The 23,316-nt window shown below is 41.8% G+C and overlaps 1 protein-coding gene across 2 annotated transcripts in view; it reads right to left on the bottom strand.

The window, feature by feature from the left end:
- The window catches only part of doc2b (double C2-like domains, beta), a 172,937-nt gene that overhangs the window by 49,907 nt on the left and 99,714 nt on the right, over positions 1 to 23,316 (bottom strand). The window contains exons 3-4 of one of the 2 annotated variants that reach the window (XM_061740302.1): positions 19,239 to 19,262; positions 245 to 319 (exon numbers count right to left, since the gene is read on the bottom strand). In XM_061740302.1, coding sequence (XP_061596286.1) covers positions 245 to 319; positions 19,239 to 19,262 — 99 coding nt within the window. The remainder of the gene's footprint in view (positions 1 to 244; positions 320 to 19,238; positions 19,263 to 23,316) is intronic. The other variant, XM_061740303.1, reaches the window with a different exon arrangement.

Below are 23,316 nucleotides of genomic sequence, written 5' to 3'. Positions count from 1 at the left end.
TTTTACTGCTAGCTGATTGTTCTGACGTTTCTTTTCACTCACAGATGATACAAATGTAAAGAGACACCAGTTTTCTTCTGCATTGTTGACTCTACAGTTAAAAGCTGCATCAGCAGTAAATCCCACGTTGAGACCGATCGTACAGTTTGAGTAAAAACATCAGCACAAATTTGTCAGGATAAAGAACATCCAGATATGGAAAGTTGTTTCTTTTGTTTTTTTATTTAAATCACAGAGTACACACCTTGCTGGCGCCGGGCAGTAGGTGCAGTTTGACGTAGGGATCTGACAGCCCATTATGGTCCATCGGCTTGAGCCCCTGCGGGAATAAGAGCAAAGACACTCATAAATCACTAAAATAAATACTCAGCATTGTTCTTCTTGCAAGACACACTTCATTTATGATTTGGTGACCATTAGATCAATCACCAGGGGCCTCATTTATAAAGCTTGCTTGCGCACAAAACAGGGCCTGAAAGATGCGCACGCCATTTTCGGCTTTTGGGTTTACGTGCACTTTTAGTATGGATCCTACGCACTCTTTTATAAATGAGGCCCCAGAACTTTTGCTAGCTGTAAGAGAAATAATCCAAGAACCCTACACACACACACACACACACACACACACACACACACACACACACACACACACACACACATATATATATATATATATATATATATATATATATATATATATATATATATATATATATATGTATGTATATATATATATATATATATATATATATATATATATATATATACATATATATATATATATATACATACACATGTATATGGAATATGATCATGAATTTGATCCTCAGAAGAACCTCTTAAGAACTTAAACCAGTGGTTTGGAGAAGATACCTCTTGTGCACTCCTGCAACACTGAGACACATCCTTACTGGCTGCAAAACCAGTTTGTCCCAAGGCCACTACACCTGGAGACACAAGCAGGTCCTAAGACAACTGGCGATCATCTGGTAGGAAAGAGAACTACCACCAATGCCCAGACACGCAAACACCACCCTTTTTGTAAGAGGACTGCACGCAGCAAAGCCATCTGCAAGAGTTGAAACAACCACACCCTAGACTCAGCCCGAGACTGGAAGATACAGGCTGATCTAGACAAGAACAACGACCCTCAGGCCAGACCTGGGGCGTCATGTACTAAGAGTGCGTGGATTTCAACGTGAATCCTTGCGTGGAATTCTTGCGTACACAAAAAAAAAAAATCAGTTGTTCAAAACTGTGCGTACGTCCAAATCCACGCACGTTTCTTTGAACATCACAATCAACGTGGATTTGAGCGCATATCTAGGAACACAACACTCCGCCCTGTCTCCTCCCTCAAGTAGATATATTTGAATATGATAATGAGGATAATTATCCATTAAAACCACTCATCTTAACAAGGAACGTGCAAAAACAAGTAAAACAAATTAAAAAAAACATCGGCTGTGAGCTGGAGACAGTCCTGTCAAATGTTGAGGCTTGGAAAAAATAATTTATTTGGGGGCATTTCTTCCGATTTAAGCTGCATTGCATTATGGGTAATGTTGTTCTTCGCTTTGTGTTGCGTTCCATGAAGAGTTGTGGTTTTATTATGATCGTAAGGATTTGTGAATGTTAGGGATGGGAATTGATAAGACTTTTTCGATTCCGATTCCATTTTCGATTCTGCTTAACGATTCGATTCTTTATCAATTCTCTTATCGATTCTCATTTGGAAAAAAGGAAAAGAAACAATTTTAGTATCAACTTTGTTTTAATAAAACAAAGTTGATACTAAAATTGTTTCTTTGTTTCAATTTCTTTGTTTCTCTGATCTTTTTTGTTCAAAGATATAAAACTTGTATATCTTTGAACAAAAAAAATATAAGTGAGGTCTTAAGTTGCCCCCAGCCTTGGGCTCCTCGATGGTGCCAGGGGCTCCCCACCTTTAATTTCTGTAGAAATTAAAGGAGCATGAGGCTCCTTTTAAGAAATGAGACTCTCTAGCGCCACCCTTCACCACGACGGCCGTCGGGGGTATTGCAGCCAACAGTGAAGCCGGCACGGGAGAACGGGGAGAACGCACATGCAGCGTCATGTGATGTCACATCTGCAGCCCAGCACGGGAAATTCGGGACCGAATTGCAGCACATTTTGCAGCACACAGCCTGTTCAAGGCAAAGGAGAGATACGCTAGAGGGCTCATTCTTTTGGGTTTGGAACGCTTCATCTGACATCATTACTAGAAAACTTAAAATGTATACGGATTTTTTTCATAAATCCTGCCACAATCCGGCCTCAAGCTCCTTTAACTAAAAACAACAAATTATTTTGTAGCAATTACACAAGAATGTCCAGTAACATGTTCAACACCACAAACTTAGTCACTGCTGGTAACATTAATCTATTCTGGCCTAATTCTTTTCCCTGCCTTGATGAAAGGAGCATCTAGCGGTAGATGCTCTTTAACTTCTCCATAAATGAGCTGACGAGCTGCAGCTGTGTCAGGAGAGCTCCGCTGTCCGCCGGAGCGCCCGGCACGTCTGCGTGGCCGAGAGCGCAGCTCTTCTAAAGCATGAATTATGGTTCCGCGTTAAATCTACGCAGAGCCTACGGCGTACGGTACGCGGCGACGCGCGCCGTACGGTGCGTGTACCCGCGAAACCTACGCCGTAGGCTCTGCGTTGGTGTAACGCGGAACAGCCTTACCACACGCCGGCTGACTCCGCGCTCCCAGCGCACCAGCCGGCCAAGTCCTAACAGTTTCCCCCCTTTGTTGAAATGTCCACATTGCAAGAATTGTCGCCCTGTTGTGATGCTTTTTGGTAAAATGTAACCAAACTTTCGAGCGTTTATGCCGCTTTGTCCCCGTGTTTTCCTGCTGGGCGCAAATGCGCACGTTGCGCAACGTGCTTGGTGACGTCATTCGCGCCCACTGGAATCGATAAGGGAATCGTTTGCGAAAAAGGCAAACGATTCCAAGGAATTGAAACACTGGGAACCGGTTCTCAACAAGACCCGGTTCTCGATTCCCATCCCTAGTGAATGTTTATGGGCAGCGTTAGTGCATCATTACACTCTCCTTTTCTTGTTTGTATTTTAAGAACCAACACCAGAACTTAAGTTTGTGGATGAAAACCGGCTCCTCGTTCCGCTTTACTGGCAAGCGTATTATATACTGATGGATTAAGAACAATGTACATGTTTATTGTGTTTTACACATTGTGGATGTCCGCGATCACCTTTCTCATAAGTATAACAATGTGAACTATATAAACTTATATTTAAAACATGAAGCATCACAATCTGATTCCTCAGCTGCAGAAAGACAACTTGTGCCAACGGGATTATCAAGGTGCAAACGTGAGAAATAAAGAGCAAAGTTGCTGTAACTCTGAGTGTTGCATCCGCAGGAGGACAGACCGGTCTAGATCCCGGTCCATCACCGGAGAAACACTTTCTGGAGTCCTGCAGCACCTGCAGCCGACTTGATATCAGACTCTGAAGGTTGCCTAAACATTCAATAACAACTTTATTCATTAATTGCTGAGTCACATCAGTTCGTACCAACCAACCTTTCTGTGACGTCTTAGTTTTATTTTAAAAGACAACTTTACAAAACCGGTTCTTCGCTACAAAATGTATTTTAATGTTTTTCTGTCTAGACACAGTTATAGGATGTTTTAGGATCTGGCTTTTATCTCGAGTAGTTGTCCCATCGACTGAGAGATGTCCGACCTGTTGGCACCCCGCTGAAAGCATCATGTTGGTCCGAACCAGAGCAGCTGGGATGATCCAGTCTTCATCCTGGACCAGCAGATCGGTGTGGTCCCTGAAGACTCGCTCCTGATCCTGCCATCAGCAGGTTCCTCTAACGGAGCCAAGGCTGCGATTGGAATTTGCAGGTTCCATCGTTGAGCTCCTGCCTTTAGTTGTATGTTCAGATCATGTGGTTGATTGTGAAATTGTTGCAGTTCCACTCTTGTGTAACTTATCTGGTGATGTGGGGACTGTTGTGTTCTTAACGTGTGGTTGTGAACTTATTGTTGACGTCACGTTTCCTCATATTCTGGACTTCACTGCATCACCAGTGAGTGTCGCCAACAGACAAAACCTCAGAAAAGTGCGTACGCCAGACACGATTTGTGCGTGAAAGACCACAACTTTCCACGTTCAAATCACTTTTCGAACATCCGACCGTGAGCGTAGAAAGTTGGGTTCACACGTTTTTTGTGTGCCGCACGTTTTGTACATGAGGCCCCTGGTCTTGTGGTCAACCTCCCAGAAGGCTGTGTTCATTTTTGAACTAACTGTACCATAGGAAGCTGCAGTTGGTGAAGCATATGAACGCAAACAAATGAAGTACTCTGACAGCAGCCGACGAAGAACAGCGTGGCTGGCATGCCCAGGTGCTTCCGGTTGAGATTGGGTGTAGAGGTTTTGTTGCTACGTCCACAACAAAGCTTCTGAAGGGGATGGGAATGCGAGGACAGGCATTCCGCAAAGCCGTCAAGACGCTGTCAGAGGCTGCCGAACGAAGCAGCAGATGGCGATGGATCAGGAGGAAGGACCGGGCTCCTAGATGAACATTGAGGGGTGAAAGCTGAGAGGGGTGCACCTGGGACGCCAGGTGTTGCCGTTGAGCCCTTTGGAGGTGTCATGGGCCAATCAACGAAACATCTAGGAAGGAGGGTGCCCACCTGATGACCTCAGTGAAGCTTTTACCCCTACCCACTCGATGCCAAGTTCCGATTATCTTAGGGATTATACTATCTAGTCCTATAAACTCAACTCAGGGGACTTCAATGTGCAGAATACATTTAAGTGTCGGTTATTTAAAGTTTGACAATAATATTATAATGATGGAGATTATTCTCTAAAAATCATTCCACCAAATCTCTCAGAAATGAGACACTCGGAGCAGGATCACCTCGGTTATGGAGACCCAGCAGGTTCCTGAGAAACTCAGATGTGAATAAATGAATTGGCTAAAGAGAGTTTTAACATTCCTTTTAAGAGCAAATCAATACGACTTTAGAGAGCAGAGAGGAAGTAAAGGTCACCAATACAGTAAACAAACCACTGGGTAATATGAAAGAACCTTAAGGGCTACTGGCAACGTGGGACTGAAACCTCAGTTAGAATACCTACCCGTGAAGGGCAGAAGGTTTTCAGTAATCGTTGTGGGATCGCTCTGATTGGCAATTCTTTTTGAGGTACAACTTCAAATGGATTTATTCAAAAATCACTGTTGACGAACACAAGTCAGGATTTTTGCCATTCGAACCTCTTGTTCGGACTTTTAAAGCAACGAAAAAAATGGATTCTGTTTATAGAAGTTACGTGATAAATACTCCCGATAGCTTTATTCTCAGCAGTATGGGTATGTATCCCCGATACTGGTGTAAAGACATAGCACCTCAATTGCAACCTTTTTTAAAATTTTTGATTCTTTAGACGCTTTAACCCTTTGTAGATGAGAACGCCTGATTAGTGACTGCCAGCTGATAAAAGGGCCGACATTTCTGCAACAAGGGTTCTTGCTCCAAAAAGCCCGGATCATGTTGTTCTTTTCTTTCTAGATTCATTGATAAATGTCTTATCTGGTAACTTTTCATGTGAGCATCCTCCACCCACCAACACTACTGAATGATCACCTACATGACTAAACTGACCTTTATATGTAAAAGTCATCTATTTAACTCTCAGTTCTCTATTTGTATTATTTAAGAAGCTGACTTTCATTTTACACATTATGGTTCAGCTCCTAAGACCTCGCGTCCTGGGATGGTGCCCCCCCTTTATTGACAGCAGGAAGTAAAGATGTCACTACATCACATCCCTCTGTGGCTCTTCAATGGAGACAAAACAGCATATGCACAAGTGCACAAGTGTAATTTGTTCCACCTTCCTTTTCCCAGCCTCCACCTCACCAGAAAATCTAAACATAGACTCCATCATGACTCCGTTATGTGCTGACTCAACTCCACCGTCACATCCAGCCTCAAGACATTAGGGTTCTTGTTTCATCTCCTACCTTCAATCAGGCCACCACTCTGCTATGAAACATTGTCATTCTAATTGCCATGATCATTTAACACAACACACGACTGCTTTCTTCCTCCAAATGACTTCTCCTTGCTGGAGTTACAGATTGCAACTGAAAGATTTCCTTCTCCTGCAGGAATCACCTTGTCCACGTTTACAGGAACGGTTCACAACAAAAACGCTTCAAAGCTTGACTGTCAGACTGATGACCAGCTGGTCTCTTTGGGTTAGGTGCATGCACTGATGTACAACGGTGGAAGTTGTAGAGTCGCCATCTCGAGGAAAAACCAACAGACCCAATAATAACGTCTTCTTTTTTTAAACCTGAAACCATGGTCTACGATTTAGACATGTCCATATTGTTATTTGTCATCATCTGACTAGCTGGTAAACAAATTATTAGGATTTTTAACCTTTATTCAACCCTTGACTCATACAAGACCTGGTAGTTGCCAAAAATAAGACTGACGACGCTGATATGAGACAGTAAAGGAAGCCTCTGTGTCTGCTGATAGGCTGGTGGCGATAGAGTGATGCCCTGCAGGATCTCTTATCACTCACGGGATGAGTCACCCACTCACCGAGCTCAGCTATTCAGCCGGCCATAGAGTCATTTACATACCCACCTCAGATGGCCCCTGGATACGCAACTGATGTCACCAATTAATAGAAACCCCAGGCTCATGACCACTGTTCCCGTGAAGCGCTTTAATATACACCTTATATACCCCGCCATCAGCAAGTTTAAGCCGTTCAGACTGGCAACGGGAGCGTTCGAAAATCTATGGATGATACATTAGTCACTTATCCCTTGTGATTAATCGTTATGTATGGGCTTAAAAACGAGAATGTGATGTGAACTGACACCCCACGTCCAAACAGCCAGCTTCAGCAGCCGATGGTCGCCATGGTGAGGCTCCATGAGGACGTGCTCCTCCTGTTGGAGGGGGTGCAGAGTCACTGTTAGGAGCCACATTAGGAGCAGCATGCTGAGGTGGTTTGGATCTGAATGTCTCCCTTATGAAGGTGTGCTGGGCATCTCCAACTTAGTAGAGGTCCTGAGGCAGACCTGAGACACGTTGGAGGGATTATGTCTCTCAGGTGACCCGGGAACGCCTCAGTTCCCCCCCAGAGGAATTGGAGAAAGTGGCCAGAGAGAGCTGTCTGCTAGTGTCTTATACTGTACATAATCTCTGTTATGGGTGCTTGTAATGTTCTGTTGAGATTGTCTGATTTGGTATTGATTTTCTTTCAGCCATTGTTTTGTAAAGCTCTTGCTCCATGTTTAGTCAATGTTGGCCTCAGTTCCTGGTTCCTTGTTCATTTTATTTTCAAATTGGTTTCAATTGCACTTTAGTTTGCTTTGCTTCCTGTTTTATTTCTAGACGTTGGTTGCTGTGCACTGTTTCTTGTTTTGTGTCCGGCTTGTTTCTTCCATGTGGTCACCGTTACCGTGACACCTGCCTTAAAGCTACGCCAAGCGCACAATAAGATGACACACAAAATTTAGAAGATTTCATCAGTTCAAACACAACCTCCTCCAAAACTTAAAGCCCATCATCCACAATAACAACATCGCAGAAGAAGAATTTTACAGAGATTGCAAATAGGCCGTCAGGTCAACCACATAAATGTCTTTAGAATAATAAAAGGCTTGCAATATTTCAGTTGATTTGTAATGAATCCAGAATGTATGACATTTTTGTTTTTTTAATTGCATTACAGAAAATAAAGATCTTTATCACAATATTCTAATTTTCTGAGACAGTCCTGTAGGTGTAGTTAAGTAAGTAGATCAAATCCATTTCACTGACAGGGCCATGATTGTTATTAATTTAATTTCAATCAAGATATGCTGAAATAGCCCCAAATAAATATACTTTACATGTGTTATACATAATGGTTTTATATTAACTTGAGGTTAGGTATATTACTTACCATGGTCGTGACATTAATGGGATAGTGTTGCATAGAGATGTCTAAGGAGAAAGATACACACAATGATAAAAACAAAATCACATTATGGGCACTTTTTATTATTTCACTTTAGTTTATAATTCATCTTCATTGTGGCATCATATAACACTGTTTTTAGTCATTTTTATGCACTTTTCAGCTAATTATATTGTATTTTTATTTACATATTTGGGAAGACAAGGTGGCATCCACATTGGATTACGTCAGGTTTGTTTACATCAGGGGCCGCTGTTATTGGTCCAGCGTCATCACGTGACGCAGCTGCAGCGCTCCTTTACACAGGCCGCTGGAAAGAGTCCCGCTATTAAAATAACGATTTTGAAAATACTCCCTAGAAATCCGAGTTCAACTTTTTATCCTATGCTTAACATAAATAGTTCTTTTTTTTAAAGTGAAAAGAATGTACACCCCAGAGGTGGGAGCGAGATGAAACGAAAAGGTGGGTGACCTGATGGCCTAAAAGGATAATGTTGCTCTTATTGGTTGTTTTGTCACGAAACAACACATTTTCCATGAGACAAGACTGAAGATTTGCCATAATATTAGACATGTTTGATTTTCATTAATACAAAGACACAGAAACAACAGAGCTCATAGGAGGATTTGCTCCATATCGTCTTCTTCCATCCGTGCAAATTTGTCTACAAACTTGAAGTTTCTTGTACCTCCCTCGGTGTCGGTTGTGCAGTAAAGGTTTGTCGTTCACAGCTGGTACCTGCAAATCCTCGCCCATCCTGGTCGTTTTCAGTTGTAGACTCTCCTATACAATAAATCACATAAACCTGCCCCATTACGAATTGTTTGGTACGTTATGTACCGATGGAAATGGCTATGAATGGGAGGGTCTCCAGACCCAGGGCAGTACGGATGGCCAAGCTGTTCTTTGACCAGATATTTTCATGTTGCTTCTCTGTTTTCTTTTAACTTTTAGTTTTTCAAATTAATTAAATCCTCATTTCCTCCACCTGTGACACACAAATGTGTTGCATCCAGTCTGAATGGACTAAAAAGGCTATTATTCTGAACTATTGCACACATTTCTGCTTTGACACATTGACAGACCTGATCACAAACAATTAAAATGATTCTGTTTTTTGTTCCCTTGTTTAGCTTTGTTATGACAAGAATTGAAGATTAGATGTCTGATACTACAAGAAAAAAGCTGCTGAACATAAAAGGTTTCTCTTGTCTTGTTTGAACAAAGCTTACCTGTTTGTGTGAATTGTGCTACACGCAAAGTTTCCTCGTGAACAGCTAAGCTCTGAGCGAGTGACTCATCTGGCACACTGATGCAGACGAGATGCTGCCGCCCTCTCAGTTTCCACCACTGACATCAGATATGAAGTCAGTCACTGGCTGTGACACAAACACAGGCTTCTCCGGCCACATTTCCTGAGGGCTTTGTGTGTTTGTGTTGGTGGACTCGGGGGGGGGACAAATTTAGGGCTCCACATGACAGCAAATCGTGGCTACATGTGCAAAGGAGTATATTTAATGAACGCACAGCGTAGGTTACAACAATAGAGCAACATCTTTGCTCTGAAATTGACTTGTTACTGCATCATGCCCCCCCCCAGAGATGGGCACACGGGGAAATTAGAAACGCTGAATGCGCCCCATCATGAATAATAAAAGACAATTAAGCTTGAAAAGCCTAAGGCTTTAGGATCACACAACACAAAAGATTTCTTTTCTCTTCTGGACAAAAAAAGATTCAGTGTCACTGAGAACAGCCATTCTGCAAAAGCAGTAATTATTTTTCATCAGCCGAGCTCCACTGTTTTAATTGTTACCCCTCTTCATCTTTATTTTTTTTTATCTTTAATGGACCAAAAATGTAAAAATAAATCAAAAATGACGTCTGCTCTCCCACAATTATCAGGCTTAATAGATGAACTGGGCTCTCAGCCCACCACTCAGGAGAAATTACAGCCAGCAGCACTTCTAGACACAGCCTTCACTCAGCGCCGCTCCAGTGTGGAGATACCGTTCTACATCCCATCTGCACAATTTCCTTTTCTCTTTTTTTTTTTGCTGGACTCTGTAAACACGTTTTCTCAGACATTGTCAAATGCAGCTCAAGGAAGCCGTCCAGGCGGGGAGGACAATAGCATGAAACAGTCCTTTTAGGGAGAAAGGACGACAAGCCGAGAGGTAGTTTCTATGTGTTTGGACAATGTCAGATTTTCTATGATTTTGTCTTTTAAAACACAACCACAAAATAATTTGAAAATTAAAAACCACAGAGATGTGATCATAGTGGACATTTAAGAGCATTTATCAGTCAGGTATACCTTCAGGTACTTTGGCAGAGTACCTCCACCGTCAGGGAACCAACAGTTTTTTTGGACAAAGTGACATTTTTAAATATAACTAAAGTTTCTTAACACGTTAATGCTAATTTTAAATCGATTACTCCCTAAAGATGCTAAGCCAGGCTTTCACTGCAGACACCTTCCGTCGCTGCTTCTTTTAAATTATTTCAAATCCACAGTGGGGGTGTTTCTTTGTTTCCAGATGGAAAACTTTGCAGAGATGCTCAACATGGAGGGAGATGTATTATCCATACTGAAAGATTAAAAAAAGACCACCATTTTTGTTGTTAAATGAAGCCTGGCATTTCCAAAGGGCAATGTTCTCTTTTTATTTAATTTATTTTTATTTATTTATTATTATTATATTATTATGACTTATGATCATGATTTGCCCTGAGAAATGAATGAGAAGCTCAGAAGTTTTGAAATGTTGCTGTTCTATGTATATTTAAGATTAAACATTTAACGCAGTCCCAAAGGAAGAAAAACCACAAAAAAAAGAGCAACAGACACATTTCAGCAACAAAAAAACTGGAGGGCCACTTCATGAAGCAAACTGAAGGCCCACTGAGAAGCAAATGAATACTCTACATGTTCATCATAAACTACTTAAGAGTTAAAAAACACATGCATTAGGAGGAAGCTGCGAGGAACGGCCTGACGTGTCAAACAGAAGCTGGGCAGGTGGAATAACCTGTTCACTTTTCACCTCAATCTCTGCCCCTTTCTCCTCAATCTTGTTCCTTATTTTCTCATATCTGAGAAGCAGCCTGGATTCACCAAACCTGAATAAATATTCACATTTATATATGCTTGATCTGAAATACAAGCTCTCTGAATTTTCATGTTTTTCCCACAAAAAACCCCAAAACAAAACAAAATAAAAAAGCTGGAAGCCCAGCATCTTTAAGATTTGGTGCACTGCAGCATTCTGACATGCTTCATTTCTAGTTGGTATTTAGTTGCACTTTTTGACTGTTTTACACACAAATAAGCATCATGAGAGTTAATTAAGGGTGTTGAAGTGACGTTCATCTGCTTCTATTGTTGCCTTTCCTCGGTGTGAAAGCTTGGACTGCGCTGAACAGGCAGCTGCGTCCAGCCGCTGATAACATCAGTGCGCTGTGAATACTCCGTTGATCATAATTACAGAAAATTGGAGAAAAATGACCACTGCAAAAGGCAGATGGGAGAGAATCCAGGCACTTTCCATCTTATATGTGCTCGTTCAGAACAGGCTTCCCGCATAACAACTCTTGAATACTAGAATTAAAATGTGCTGAAAATGAAGTCCAGTTCCCGTTTTCAGGGGAAAACTCTAAGGGCCTGATTTACTAAAGGTTTGCGTGCGTAAAAACGTGTGCAAACTTGACATCACCCGCAAACCAATGTGCAAGCTGATCTACTAACAGCGTGCAAAGAGGACTGCGCCTCTCAAATGAGCAAAATAGCACACGCTATTCATTTAGTACTTTTGTCCTGATGAATAATCAATATGGGGCGTACCCGCCAGAAATCGCCAAATACTGGGAGGGGAAAATGCAAATATGTCCATTTACCACCCGCAATGAGATTTACCAAGCCTGAAAGTTTTTGCGGGGATTGTGACTGCGTCTGTATTTAATACGTTCGAAAGGAAGGTGTTAATCTGCCCAGCATTACGCACCGATGCTTGTTGGTGCCTGATTTGAGGACTGGGGTGTGGATTCTCCACATGCAAAAGGAGAAATATTTTATTTGAATGTTAAATCGAGTATTATTCAGCAAAAGGTTGCCACAGGAGGCACATTCATTTTTTTATTTGTGATAATAAATAAATCACGTGTTTTCATGGAGAAAAAAGTGTTTCTTATTGTTCTGCAGTTGTCATACCCCGGTGTTGTGCCGTATTCAGCACCCCTGCCGTGAAAAGCACCCCCTCGTCTGACAAAAATTATATTCTCATTCCGTGTCACGTTCTGTTTAGCGTCCAGTTTTGTGTTAATGATTCATGTTTAAATGCGCTCATGGATTCCACAATAGTCATACTTTCCCACAATCACAGTCACAGATAACAAAAATCGGGTAAATGGTTATTGATGTCATTAATTAATAGCCTGCTTACTGTGTTGTCTTCCATAATATTTATAAATATATATAATATAAACTCCTTAGTATGTGTTTGTGTGAGTGTGTATATATAAATATATTGAAGTGTCAGTGTGTTGTTTTTTTTCTTGGTCTACTTATCATTGAATATACGAAGGGGTGCTTTTCACGGCAGGGGTGCTGAATACGGCACAACAATTTGCCTCTTCCACTAATATCTCTAACTCCAACTCGTCAAATTTCATTTTGCGCTCGCAAAAGACACGCAACACCTCATTTAAATACTGAGGTTTGCACCTGTTATCAATTGCGCACGCAATCTTAGTTGATCACCCGCAAAACACACAACAACAGCACGTGCAAACTTTTTCAGTGCACACGCAATTTAGTACTCTTTATTTAGGATGTTTGCTTATGCTAGAGTTAGCTTTAGTTTAATCAATCTTAGATTGCATGAGGAAGTCTGGATTGGTAGAAAAGTATGTTATGAGTGATGCAGCACATGTATGAGGGCAGCATGACTGGTGCGTTAGGAGTAACAGATGGGCTTCAGGTAGAGGTGGGACTGCATCATGGAGCCACCTCAAGCCCCTCCTTGTTTGCCATGGTGATGGATAGGTTGACAGATCAGGTCAGACAGGAGTCTCCATGCACTATGATGTCTGGATATGGCATTGGGATGTGTAGTGAGAGTCGGGAGCAGATGGAAGAAAACCAGGCGAGGTGGAAATATGCGCTTGGGGGGAAAAGGACTCAAGGTCAGTCATAGCATGAAGATAGATGTGTAAATGAAAGAGAAGCAGGTGGAACAGTGAGGATGCAAGGGGTGGGGTTGAAGAAAGGGCATGAGTTTAAATACTTGGGATCAGCTGTTCAGAGCAATGGGTAGTGTGGAAAAGAGGTGAAGAGGTGAGTGCAGGCAAGGTGGAGTGGGTGGAGGAGACTGTCTGGAGTAATCTGCAATGGGAGAGTACAAGCAGAAGTAGGGAGAAAGGTTTACAAGATGGTAGAGACCAGCCCTTTGTTATGGTTTGGAGGCAGTGGCAGCAATGAAGCGACAGGAAGCAGAGTTGGTGGTAACAGAGGTGAAGAGGCTGGGGAGTGGGAGAGATCTGGGAAGATAAGGAGCAGGCGCAGAGGAAGGTTTCTGGGGGGTCCAAATAATATGTTTAGGCCAGTTTCATTAGCTTGTTTTTTTAAGTCATTCTTTTGAATCACAATTAAGAAGCAATGTCTGATTTTCATTTATCAGTCTTCAATGTACATTATGATTCATTTTTACTTTGGTCAGTTTCATTTTTTTTCCAGTGATGCTTTTGGGTCTTTATCTTTCTTTAATGGAACCCTACCAATGCATCTGTCTTTCTTTATTACCATCTCTGACTGGCTTGCTGCCAACAAGATGAAGGAATCGTCAATCACCAGAGGCAATAGATACCAGCATGAATTAGAGGGGGATGTATTGATCTAATCTAGAAGAAGACGACCCAGTCATGTTAAAGACAGGGTTAACACTCCAGAGACTACCAGGGGTCATAGGTCATGATGAGGAGGTTATTAAGGAGGCGATTAGGATGTGGTGGAAGTTGGAAACATGTAGAGCATTCGGATGGCTCCCATTTATCACTAATGAATGTTAAATGTGATGATCGACGGAGGAGGTGGGGTTGTGTTACAGGGTCATGCTGTGGCCCCGACATATTACTCTCTTTTGTTGCGAATCATAGTGAATCACTGAATAAAAGCAAGGGGCTGGTTAGGGTAGGAAAGCTAGCTCAAGCAGTAACCAGAAAGCCTTGCCTTGCTGTCATGTTTGTCATAAAAAAACTTTCTGAAGTGGAATATTCCAATATTATATGTATTATTATATTATATATTTGAATATTCCAATCACACACAAAATATGCATTCTAACATCAACTTGATTATTGGTATTCAGATGCAGATCTCTTTGTTAGGCTGCTCTAATGCTCCTTATTCAACTGAAAAGTCAGTATTTTGATTCCCAAACACTGAACCATTAAATTTCCCTCAATATTCTTAACAGTGTTTGAATGTTGCAACACGTACATAAAAGGTTCATGAAGGGTTCAGTATGAGATAAGAAGTACTCTGTAAACATTGTCTGGATTAGAAATATGTTAAATAGTTCACAGAACATTATAGTTAAATGGTATGATATAAGTGACCATTTGCCTTTTTTAAAAAGGTTTTCAAGTATCCATCTTGAAGATTAAAAAAAACTGGCCACATTAATTAGTAAAGAAATTACTGTTAAAAATCAAATGTCAAATGTCAAATATCCGTTAAAACACTTTTTTCAAATCAGTTTTTTATTCTGGTTTCATGGATGCTGCGCTGTTTAAAAAACTATCCTTACTCTGGCACGTTTTAACATATTTTGTGATGAGTAACCATGACAACAGAAGAGCTGTTTATATGTGGCAACATCTGATTGAGCTTTGCAAGATTCAAGTTATACCCAGAAAAAGACCCCAAATCCAGATGGGTTGAAGAGGAGAGGTTAAGGACGCAGGAAGATAACTAAATAAAGAGCAATGAGAGGGAAGTGTGGAGTATATCTTTCCTCAGCCATCATCTCCCATCACCAATTCCCTCATTATCACTGGAAAATAAAATGAAAGAACCTGGAGCGCTGATGAGAACACAGCATGAAGTATTTATGCGTTTCACTGAGGCAAGGCTGCAGTAACAGGTTCCACCCTTGAGCACCTCTTTACCCAGCCTTCTGTTTAAATGTGAGACTGCAGACAGAGCAGCAAAAGAAGAAGAGGAGGGACTGCAGCACTTCTTATCAACAGAAGGACGTGTTATTGGACCCGGATAATGAACTGCACTCTGTTGCTGAATCATTGTATTGTGAAGAAGTCTTGTGAAGAAGTTGAAGATCTTCAACATCTTATTGCAAACGCTGAAGAACCTGAACTTCCTCTAGAAGTAAAGTCTGCCCTGTCCTTCCTTATAAACACCAGTGTTGGCTCTCCAGTTCAGTCTGCTGTCCAGGTGAACACGAGGTGTTTATACTCCTCCACCACCTCCACCTCTTCTCCCATGACAGTAAAACTATCCATCTTAATCCTGGTTCTCCTAAAATCTACAATCACTTACTTGATTTTGTTCACATTCAAGATGAGATGATTGTTCCCACCATGCCATGGTTCTCTGTCAGTCTCTGGTCCATCATTGATGCATGCCAGTATTACAGAGTAATTTCTGCAGAGGATAAGACTCAGACTTGTACTGGAAGTCTGAGGTGTGGTGAGAGTACAGTTCCCTTTGGTGCTCCTGTGCTCCCGACCACCTTGTCAAACCACAATTGTTCAGTCGCACAAACTGTGATCAGTTTGTCAGGTAGTCAGTAATCCAGGTGATTGTGGAGGCATCCACCTGTGTCTTCTGGAGTCTTTCATGCAGTAATGCAGGCTGGATCGTGTTAAATGCCCTGGAGAAACTGAAGAACATGATCCTCACAGAGCTGCCTGCTATGGCCAGGTGACTGTGGTTCTGTTAAAGCAGGCATATAATCCTCAACTCCCACCCCATGACATAAAACTGAAGGATGTTCATCTGCTTAGGAAACAGATGTGACTATTGTGTCTCTGCTGTTTCTGGACTTTACATACTAACCTGTACCTCATTCAGTCACTCCAGTGCTTCACACAGATACACTCCATCTCATTTAAATGCTTGCTGTGAGGGACATGACTGAAGGAAGGGAGGAAGCTGCTAATATTATTTCTCTTTGTCCGTCACTGAGGTGTGGCCTGCTCAACCAACATCTCCCATCTATTTTCATCTCCAGATACTGTCTACTCAGCCTGTTTGATCGCTCTCTCGCCATTCCCAGCTCAGCTTTCCACATGCAGTAATTAGTAGGGTGAGCTAACAAACTCCAGCATGGTAAAAGACTGAGTTAGCATTGTGGGAATTAAGGCAACAGCTCAAATGACGACAGTGCATTAGGGTAAAATGAATCAATGTTACCACACTTCACCAGTTTGAATTTTGCTCTTACATAGCCGATGTCACAGCTCATCTTTTTCACAGATTTGATTGCTCTGTAATTTTCCACAGTTGATGACCACATAGTCCTCAAATTTCTGCTTTTGTTAAGCTTATTACATACTGGGCAGGCAGACAGGCTGATTGCAAGCTAGGAAAGTTTTCCTCATGTTTCATCCAAGTGAAAAGGAATAAAGCACCTGAACTATTGGTGATCTAAAAAATTATAGAAAAAATTATAGAATCAGCAATTATTTTGAAAACAGGCAGCCTCAGTAATTTTCCGTCTGCCTTCAGTCCCTGGTTCATCAATGGCAACTCCAATCAGACGAATTTGTGATCACTTCCCGCCAAGCCGAGCTTCCAACTTCTCCAAGGTGTTGTCAATCTTGCCAATGAGCTCAAACACCGCCGACTAACCTGCGATTCTGTTCGAGAATCTAGCTTACGGCCCTGCTCTACCAGCGTCGGAGTCTGTGCATTGGTCGCCTTGCTTAACCCTTCAGCCACGTCCGGCAGCTTTGAGAGAGCCAGAACAGCTGTCATTTCATTTGCTGACTCATAACGGTTCTTGTCTGCAGGGAGTCCATTGGTTAAATGAACCTCAGGTCAAAGAGGAGCAGTTTGGTTTTCGCCTTGGCCATGGAATGGTGGACCAGCTCTACACCTTTGGTAGGGTTCTGGAGGGGACATGAGAGGTTGCCCAATCGGTATACATGTGCTTTGTGGACCTGGAAAAGGCATTTGTTGGGGCGGAGGGAGGAGGGGTTTGGGAGGATGGGGTGCTGGACTTCCTTACACGGGCTGTCCAGTCCCTGTTCATCCAGTGGGAGAGCTTGGACCAAATCGCCAGCAGTAAATGGGGTTCGTTGGACTCCGACATGGCTGCCCTTTGCCATCAATCCTGTTCATTACTTTTATGGAAACAATTTCTAGATGCAGCCGCTTTGTAGGGGTCTGATCTAGTGACCTCGGAATTGGGTCTCTGCTTTTTGCAGATGATGTGGTTCTGTTCGCTTCATCAGGCCAGGACCTGCAACTCTCACTGGACTTGTTCGCAGATGAGTGAGAAGCGGCTGGGATGAGAAAAAGCACCTCCAAATCCAAGACCATGGTCCTTAGCCAGAAAAGGGTGGAGTTCCCTCTACGGGTCAAGAATCCGCCCCAAGTGGGGAAGTTTGGGAAGTATCTCGGGGTCTTGTTCACAAGAAAGGGAAGAATGGAGTGGGATATTGACAGGCGGTGTGGCTGCAGGCGCTGCATTGGTCTGGCATCGATTCACCAGTCAGTCGTCACCTATGGTCACGGGCTGTGGTTAGTGACTTAAGGAATGTAATTGCGGCTAAAACAGGTCAACGTGAGTTTCCTCCACACTGTCTGGGCTTTCCCTTAGAGATAGAATGAGAAGCTTTGGGAGGAGCTAAAAGTCGAGCTGCTGCTCCTCCTGGACGTATCCTCAGCATGTTACATTGGGAGGAGACCCCAGAAAGACCCAGGACACTTTCTTAGTTGGCCTGGGAAGACCTTGGGGCACCTCCAGAGGAGCTGGATGAAGTGGCCTGGGAAGAGGGAAGTCTGGACTTCCCTGCTTAGGGCACTCCCCCCTACGACCCAACCCCGTATAAGCAGCAGAAAATATATGGAACGTGCAGGTGTTACAAGTTACACCTAACAACCGCTACAACAGCAGTTACGCACACTGAATACACGATAAAAGAGTGTACACAGCTTCCATGGAAATACGCAGGAAGGCTACAGTAGGTGGGCAGTATAAATGGTGACAAACTATTTACCCCTGCTCAAGTAAATGAATAATCATTTTTCACAGTGCTCCAGCCTCAACTGAGGTTGATTTGTTTTTTGTTTGTTTTTATTTTACATTTTCATGCCTTTTGACCTTATCTGGGTTTGACCATGTGTTTTTCCATTCACTCAAGCTCTCATACTGTTGCCTAATTGTGTAATACATGCATTTGATATTTACTAGCACCTTGTTTCTATGATCATAACCTGATGAACATACTAGGGGGAAAAGTGGGGTTCAACATCCCACTCAAGGACACTTCAATACAAGGCCGTCTGCTAATTTTCCAATTAGCGGATGACCAACACTTCCCACGTAGCCCTGGACACTCAGAACACTTATTTAATTATTCATTATCAAGCCAAGAAACTAGTTTTAGTCATCAAAACAAGATTTGCTTCTTGGAATGACCACATCCTCAACAGTAAGTGGGAAAGCACTTAAGACTTTAAGAAGATTGTACTTTGGCGTAGCAGTGATATGAATAACAAGTCAGAAAAACATATGTATTGGATATACATAGTGGTAATTAATTCCACCAAATTTTTACCCTGATTCTCCAAACTGAATGTGAGTGTCTGCCATCTATAGCAGGCACGACATAAACTTTCCTTAAGGAGGGTCAGAATGGGTTAGTTGGACTTTTGATTGACAGATCAATAAGCAATGTGCATGCCCTTTGAACCCGCAGTCGTCAATCGGCAGCTCTATAAACATTTCAGATAATGTTTGGTGCAAGCGTTTTTGTTTTTCATTAACTGGATTATAACTGGAGGAGAGACGGCCAAACTGAACAACACGAAAAAGGCAGGACACGTTCACACTTTTTCTGCCACAGAGGGATAACAAGACGAAGGACAGGAAATGAGCTGGAGGGTTGTGTACAGTTTCAATTAGGGTTTACTGGATCTGGATGTGGTTGACTAAAACTAATGAGTGGTCAGTGGGGCAGGTTGGGATTGAAGCTAATCTTTGGAACTTACCTTCTTGTACCTGGGGATGGGAAGCTGTTTTGGTTTTTTTCCCAGCAAACAATAAATCACCAGCACAGAGAGTGGTGATGAGTGCATGAAAAAGAATAAGGTGGAGAAGAAAAAACAGACTTGAAATTAAAATTGAAATGGCTAAATTAACATGCAAATGAGACAAGACACTGGTTTGGAGCGCTGCTGAGAAGATTCCTGTGGAAACTGACTGGAAACATTGATTAGAGCCTCAGTTTGAACAGTCTGTTGATACTCACCACAAACTCATTTTTGATTTGTTTACATTTGGCTTTGAACTAATGAACAAAAAAAAGACTTATTGTTACAAACAACAAGTCTGATGCAACTCCGTAACCAGGGAGGAATATTAAGTTTCAGCACATAAACATGGCAACACTCTTCCCAGAACAGGCAGCTTGCTTGAACTCAATGTGTCAATGCTGTTTTTCAGATGCCTGAAAATACTCAAGTCACAATGATGACACCTAGATTACAGTTTCAGCGGATGTTACAGCAGCTCATTTTATTCATTGTTCCTGTTTTTCTTGTCTCCAAAAAGGTTCACATGCTGTACATGGTCGGTACAGCATGTGATGCTTCGTCTGCCCAAAATTAAACGATTTGGCCTTTCATTTATAAGAGGAGCAGGTGGTGTGAATGAAAAAGGGTGATGAATATGAAAATCATCAACAAACGTGAGACACCAACGTCCAGAACGTGATATTTTTATGCTGTTTCAGTATAATTTGACATTAGATTTCACGATGAACTAACCTGTAAGAATTCAGCCTGATGGTTTGAACATTAACTGCTTTGGAGCACGTTATGCATTCAGAGTCAGTTACCACGGTGACTGAGAAGACATCCACTTCAGTGATGATGAAGATGATGAAGATCCTGGCTTCAGACTCATCAAAACGCAGTACTACAATCTGAAGCTTTGTAAAGTTCACACATAAAAACAAGTGGGATTAGCTTACTGACTGGTCAGCTGGTTTCATTCGCTGCTCCTCAACGCTTCCTGTTTGCTGGAATTTGTAAATGTTGAAAAAAAATCCATCTAATAGCCTCTACACGAGCATGTTGAAGGAGAAGAGTTTGGTCTTGGGAGTGGTTTTGAACCTTATTTGTTGGGACAAGTATGTTTTCTTGAATGTTCGCCCTGCAGTTATACCGAAACAAACTAGCAGGGGGATCTTGGGTGCACGCTGCACAGTTCAGCACGACCAGTTTAGCATCAAAACTAATGAAGGTGGTGCAGTCAGATCTTTCCCTGGTGCAGACAAAGTGATCTGGAGATTCGTATGATCACACAAGTCTTTTGTCCCATCAAGGATCAATTGTTCACTTATTTAATAAGATGTATGTAACATTTCTTGTTTTTGTGGTTCTGGTGAGCATCTCGTTGTGTTTTACCATCACTCTGCTTGTGAAGGAGGATCAAGAACTGCATTAGTTGAAGACACAGGTGGGTAAGGAACTACAGAACCATACTGTACATTAGACAACTGAAAAACAGAACAAGCTGCTGCAGGAAACTAAGGTAACAATCTAAATCCAGCATAAAGAAACAAACAAGAACCCAGGAGGGGGATGAAACTGGGAGCAGAAAAACAGGAACATGACAGGCTGGGTGAGCAGATGGACTAACAAAGCACAGAGGGAGAGACAAGACTTTTTACACACTCTGCGAGCTAATTGGATAACGGGGCACAGGTGAAAACAACAAGGGAAGGATCACAAAGGACGTAAAACTTTAAATGACACACGGGGACCTTCACTGTTAAAACACGACAGAAACTCACTAAAAAGGAGCTTAACAAAGGTATTGACCACAAGTTTACCAAGACTAAGACTTTTAAACCAAACTAGGAACCAGAACAAACAAATCTGCACAAAAACCCCAGAAGATGACGGACAAACAATTACAAACACAACAAGCAAATGCACAGATTATGACAGATAAGTAGAAACAGCCAGTCTGGGTCTGTTTAAAATTGCAAAACAAACACGTCTGGGGCTCACGAGTCAACACGTCGGATTCTGTCTCCCAAGCCAAACATAAATAGAAATGCAGAAGCTGCAGAGTCTTTTTTTCCCCCAACAGTCATGTACAGTGACGGGTGTGAGGTCTTGTCAACACAGTAGGTTGTCAGGCTGGGAAACTCACTATCTACACAGAAATAACAGAGTACAGTAAAAAAAAAAGAAATGTGTTCCCCTGAATCTATCTGATATTTTTCCCTGTCGCTCTTTCGACTAGTTTGTCATGAGGTTATAGGACTGATGGACAAAAATGATTTCTTTTGATTGACAGAAATGAGATCACAATTCTCTGGCATGACTGAGTTGAAATGTTTATGTATTATGACAATTCCAACCCTGATCATTTATCCTGACTAAAGGGCCAGTGCAGTGTCATTGAATAATTATTATAATAATTACAGTCATTAGAATGGTACTAATTAAATCCTTTATTAATGAATTTCTGGTCATATTTACTATTATAGTGATGATGTCATATAACTATTGGTGTTAAGGAACTAAATTGCGTATTTCTTTACTATATTTTATTATTCATTGAAGATGACAATCTCATTGTGTAAAACAGGTCTCTCTTGAAAATGAGACCATGTCTCATTAAGTGTGAATAAATAAATAATTCATTCATTATTCAATAGCCAGTACCACAGACTAAAATAGGGCCAGCACAGGATCAGCAATCGATGGGGAGGGATGAACATCTCCAGCTGTGAGCAAACAGGGGAACGGCCTGCAGCAGAACCTCCTGCTCACTGAGAAGCGAATTGAAACGATACATGCTTTCACATTCAAGTCCCCAATAAGACCTGAAAAAATTTGCTTTGTTGCTGGAGAGGTCTGAAAACTCGTTAAATATAATGTCCAAGTTCGCAAACCTTCTGCAGTCACGCCTGGCTCTTTCAGCCAATGAATCATGTGACATAAAGCTGCCTTCTCATAGGTTGAGTGAGAAGGCAATGACAATGCAGGCCATGGGTGCGTTGAGGAGCGTTCAAGAAACTCAGAGGAAACTTGGAGGAAAATAAGAGCTTTTCTTTGTGAGGCAACTCGTGAAATAAATGCAATTTTTTTAACCATTTATTGTGCAGCCCTTTGAGGTAGGTACAGTATGTATTTCTGTTACAAAACCAATAACGACATTTCTGTTTGTATAAGGGCCATAGATGAAATTAGACATTTAAATACATAATGAGGTTGAGGGGAAATGTAACCCTTAGTTTTCAATCCTTATGTTAGGCTAAACAAAACCAATCTTCCACTTCCCAAGTGTCTCAAAATGCCATACTCTGAGCTTATGGCTCACAAACTTGACAACAGCCTCTCAGAACAAATCTTAGTTGACCAATCACATTTCTGATTTATCGTTTATCTAACAGACTCTTTCCAAGGGCTGGACGGCAGTTCAGATGGGAAATCACAATTGATTTCTTTGTTTCTACACCGTGGCAGCTCACTTCATACCCTCTAAATGGTCTAGTGATCTATTAGACGGTTGTATCAATATTTATAGCCAAAAGTGACAATCTGGGATGATGAAATATAAAGGATTCCTCAGATTTTTCTGACGTTCTTCAATTTCTTGTCATAAAAGATTTACAAATGAAGACAGATTGTTTCAAAGAGCCTTTTGAATGTGAAAGAAGTGACAGAAAAACAGACGCAAACAAGGTTAAGATGGAAAAATCTCTGAGAAAGTGTGTGATAGTATGCGTGTGTTCTCCCACGCCAGTGTGTGGGTGTACTAGCCAATGAAAAGGCAGTCTGGAGATGGGGGAGAGTGAAAGGTAGAGATAGTGTTAATGGAGCTTGTAGACTGGGCAGTGCTGGGTAAACGGGTTTCCCTCCTGCAAATGAATTACAAGATGATGTCTGATTCACTGATAAGAGAAGGAAATTAGCTTTTGGGAAATTATGTATTAGAAAGGTGAGACTATAGCACAGCTATTGTGGATGAGGTGGACACATATAAATGAGAACTGGACAAACCGCCTGGTTTATGGGGGCAGATTTGGAAGCCCACCTCTGGTTAATC

The sequence above is a fragment of the Cololabis saira genome, chromosome 14, assembly GCF_033807715.1.
Source record: "Cololabis saira isolate AMF1-May2022 chromosome 14, fColSai1.1, whole genome shotgun sequence".
In the NCBI taxonomy this organism is placed as follows: Eukaryota; Metazoa; Chordata; class Actinopteri; order Beloniformes; family Belonidae; genus Cololabis; species Cololabis saira.
This window is presented reverse-complemented; position numbering and strand designations above follow the sequence as displayed.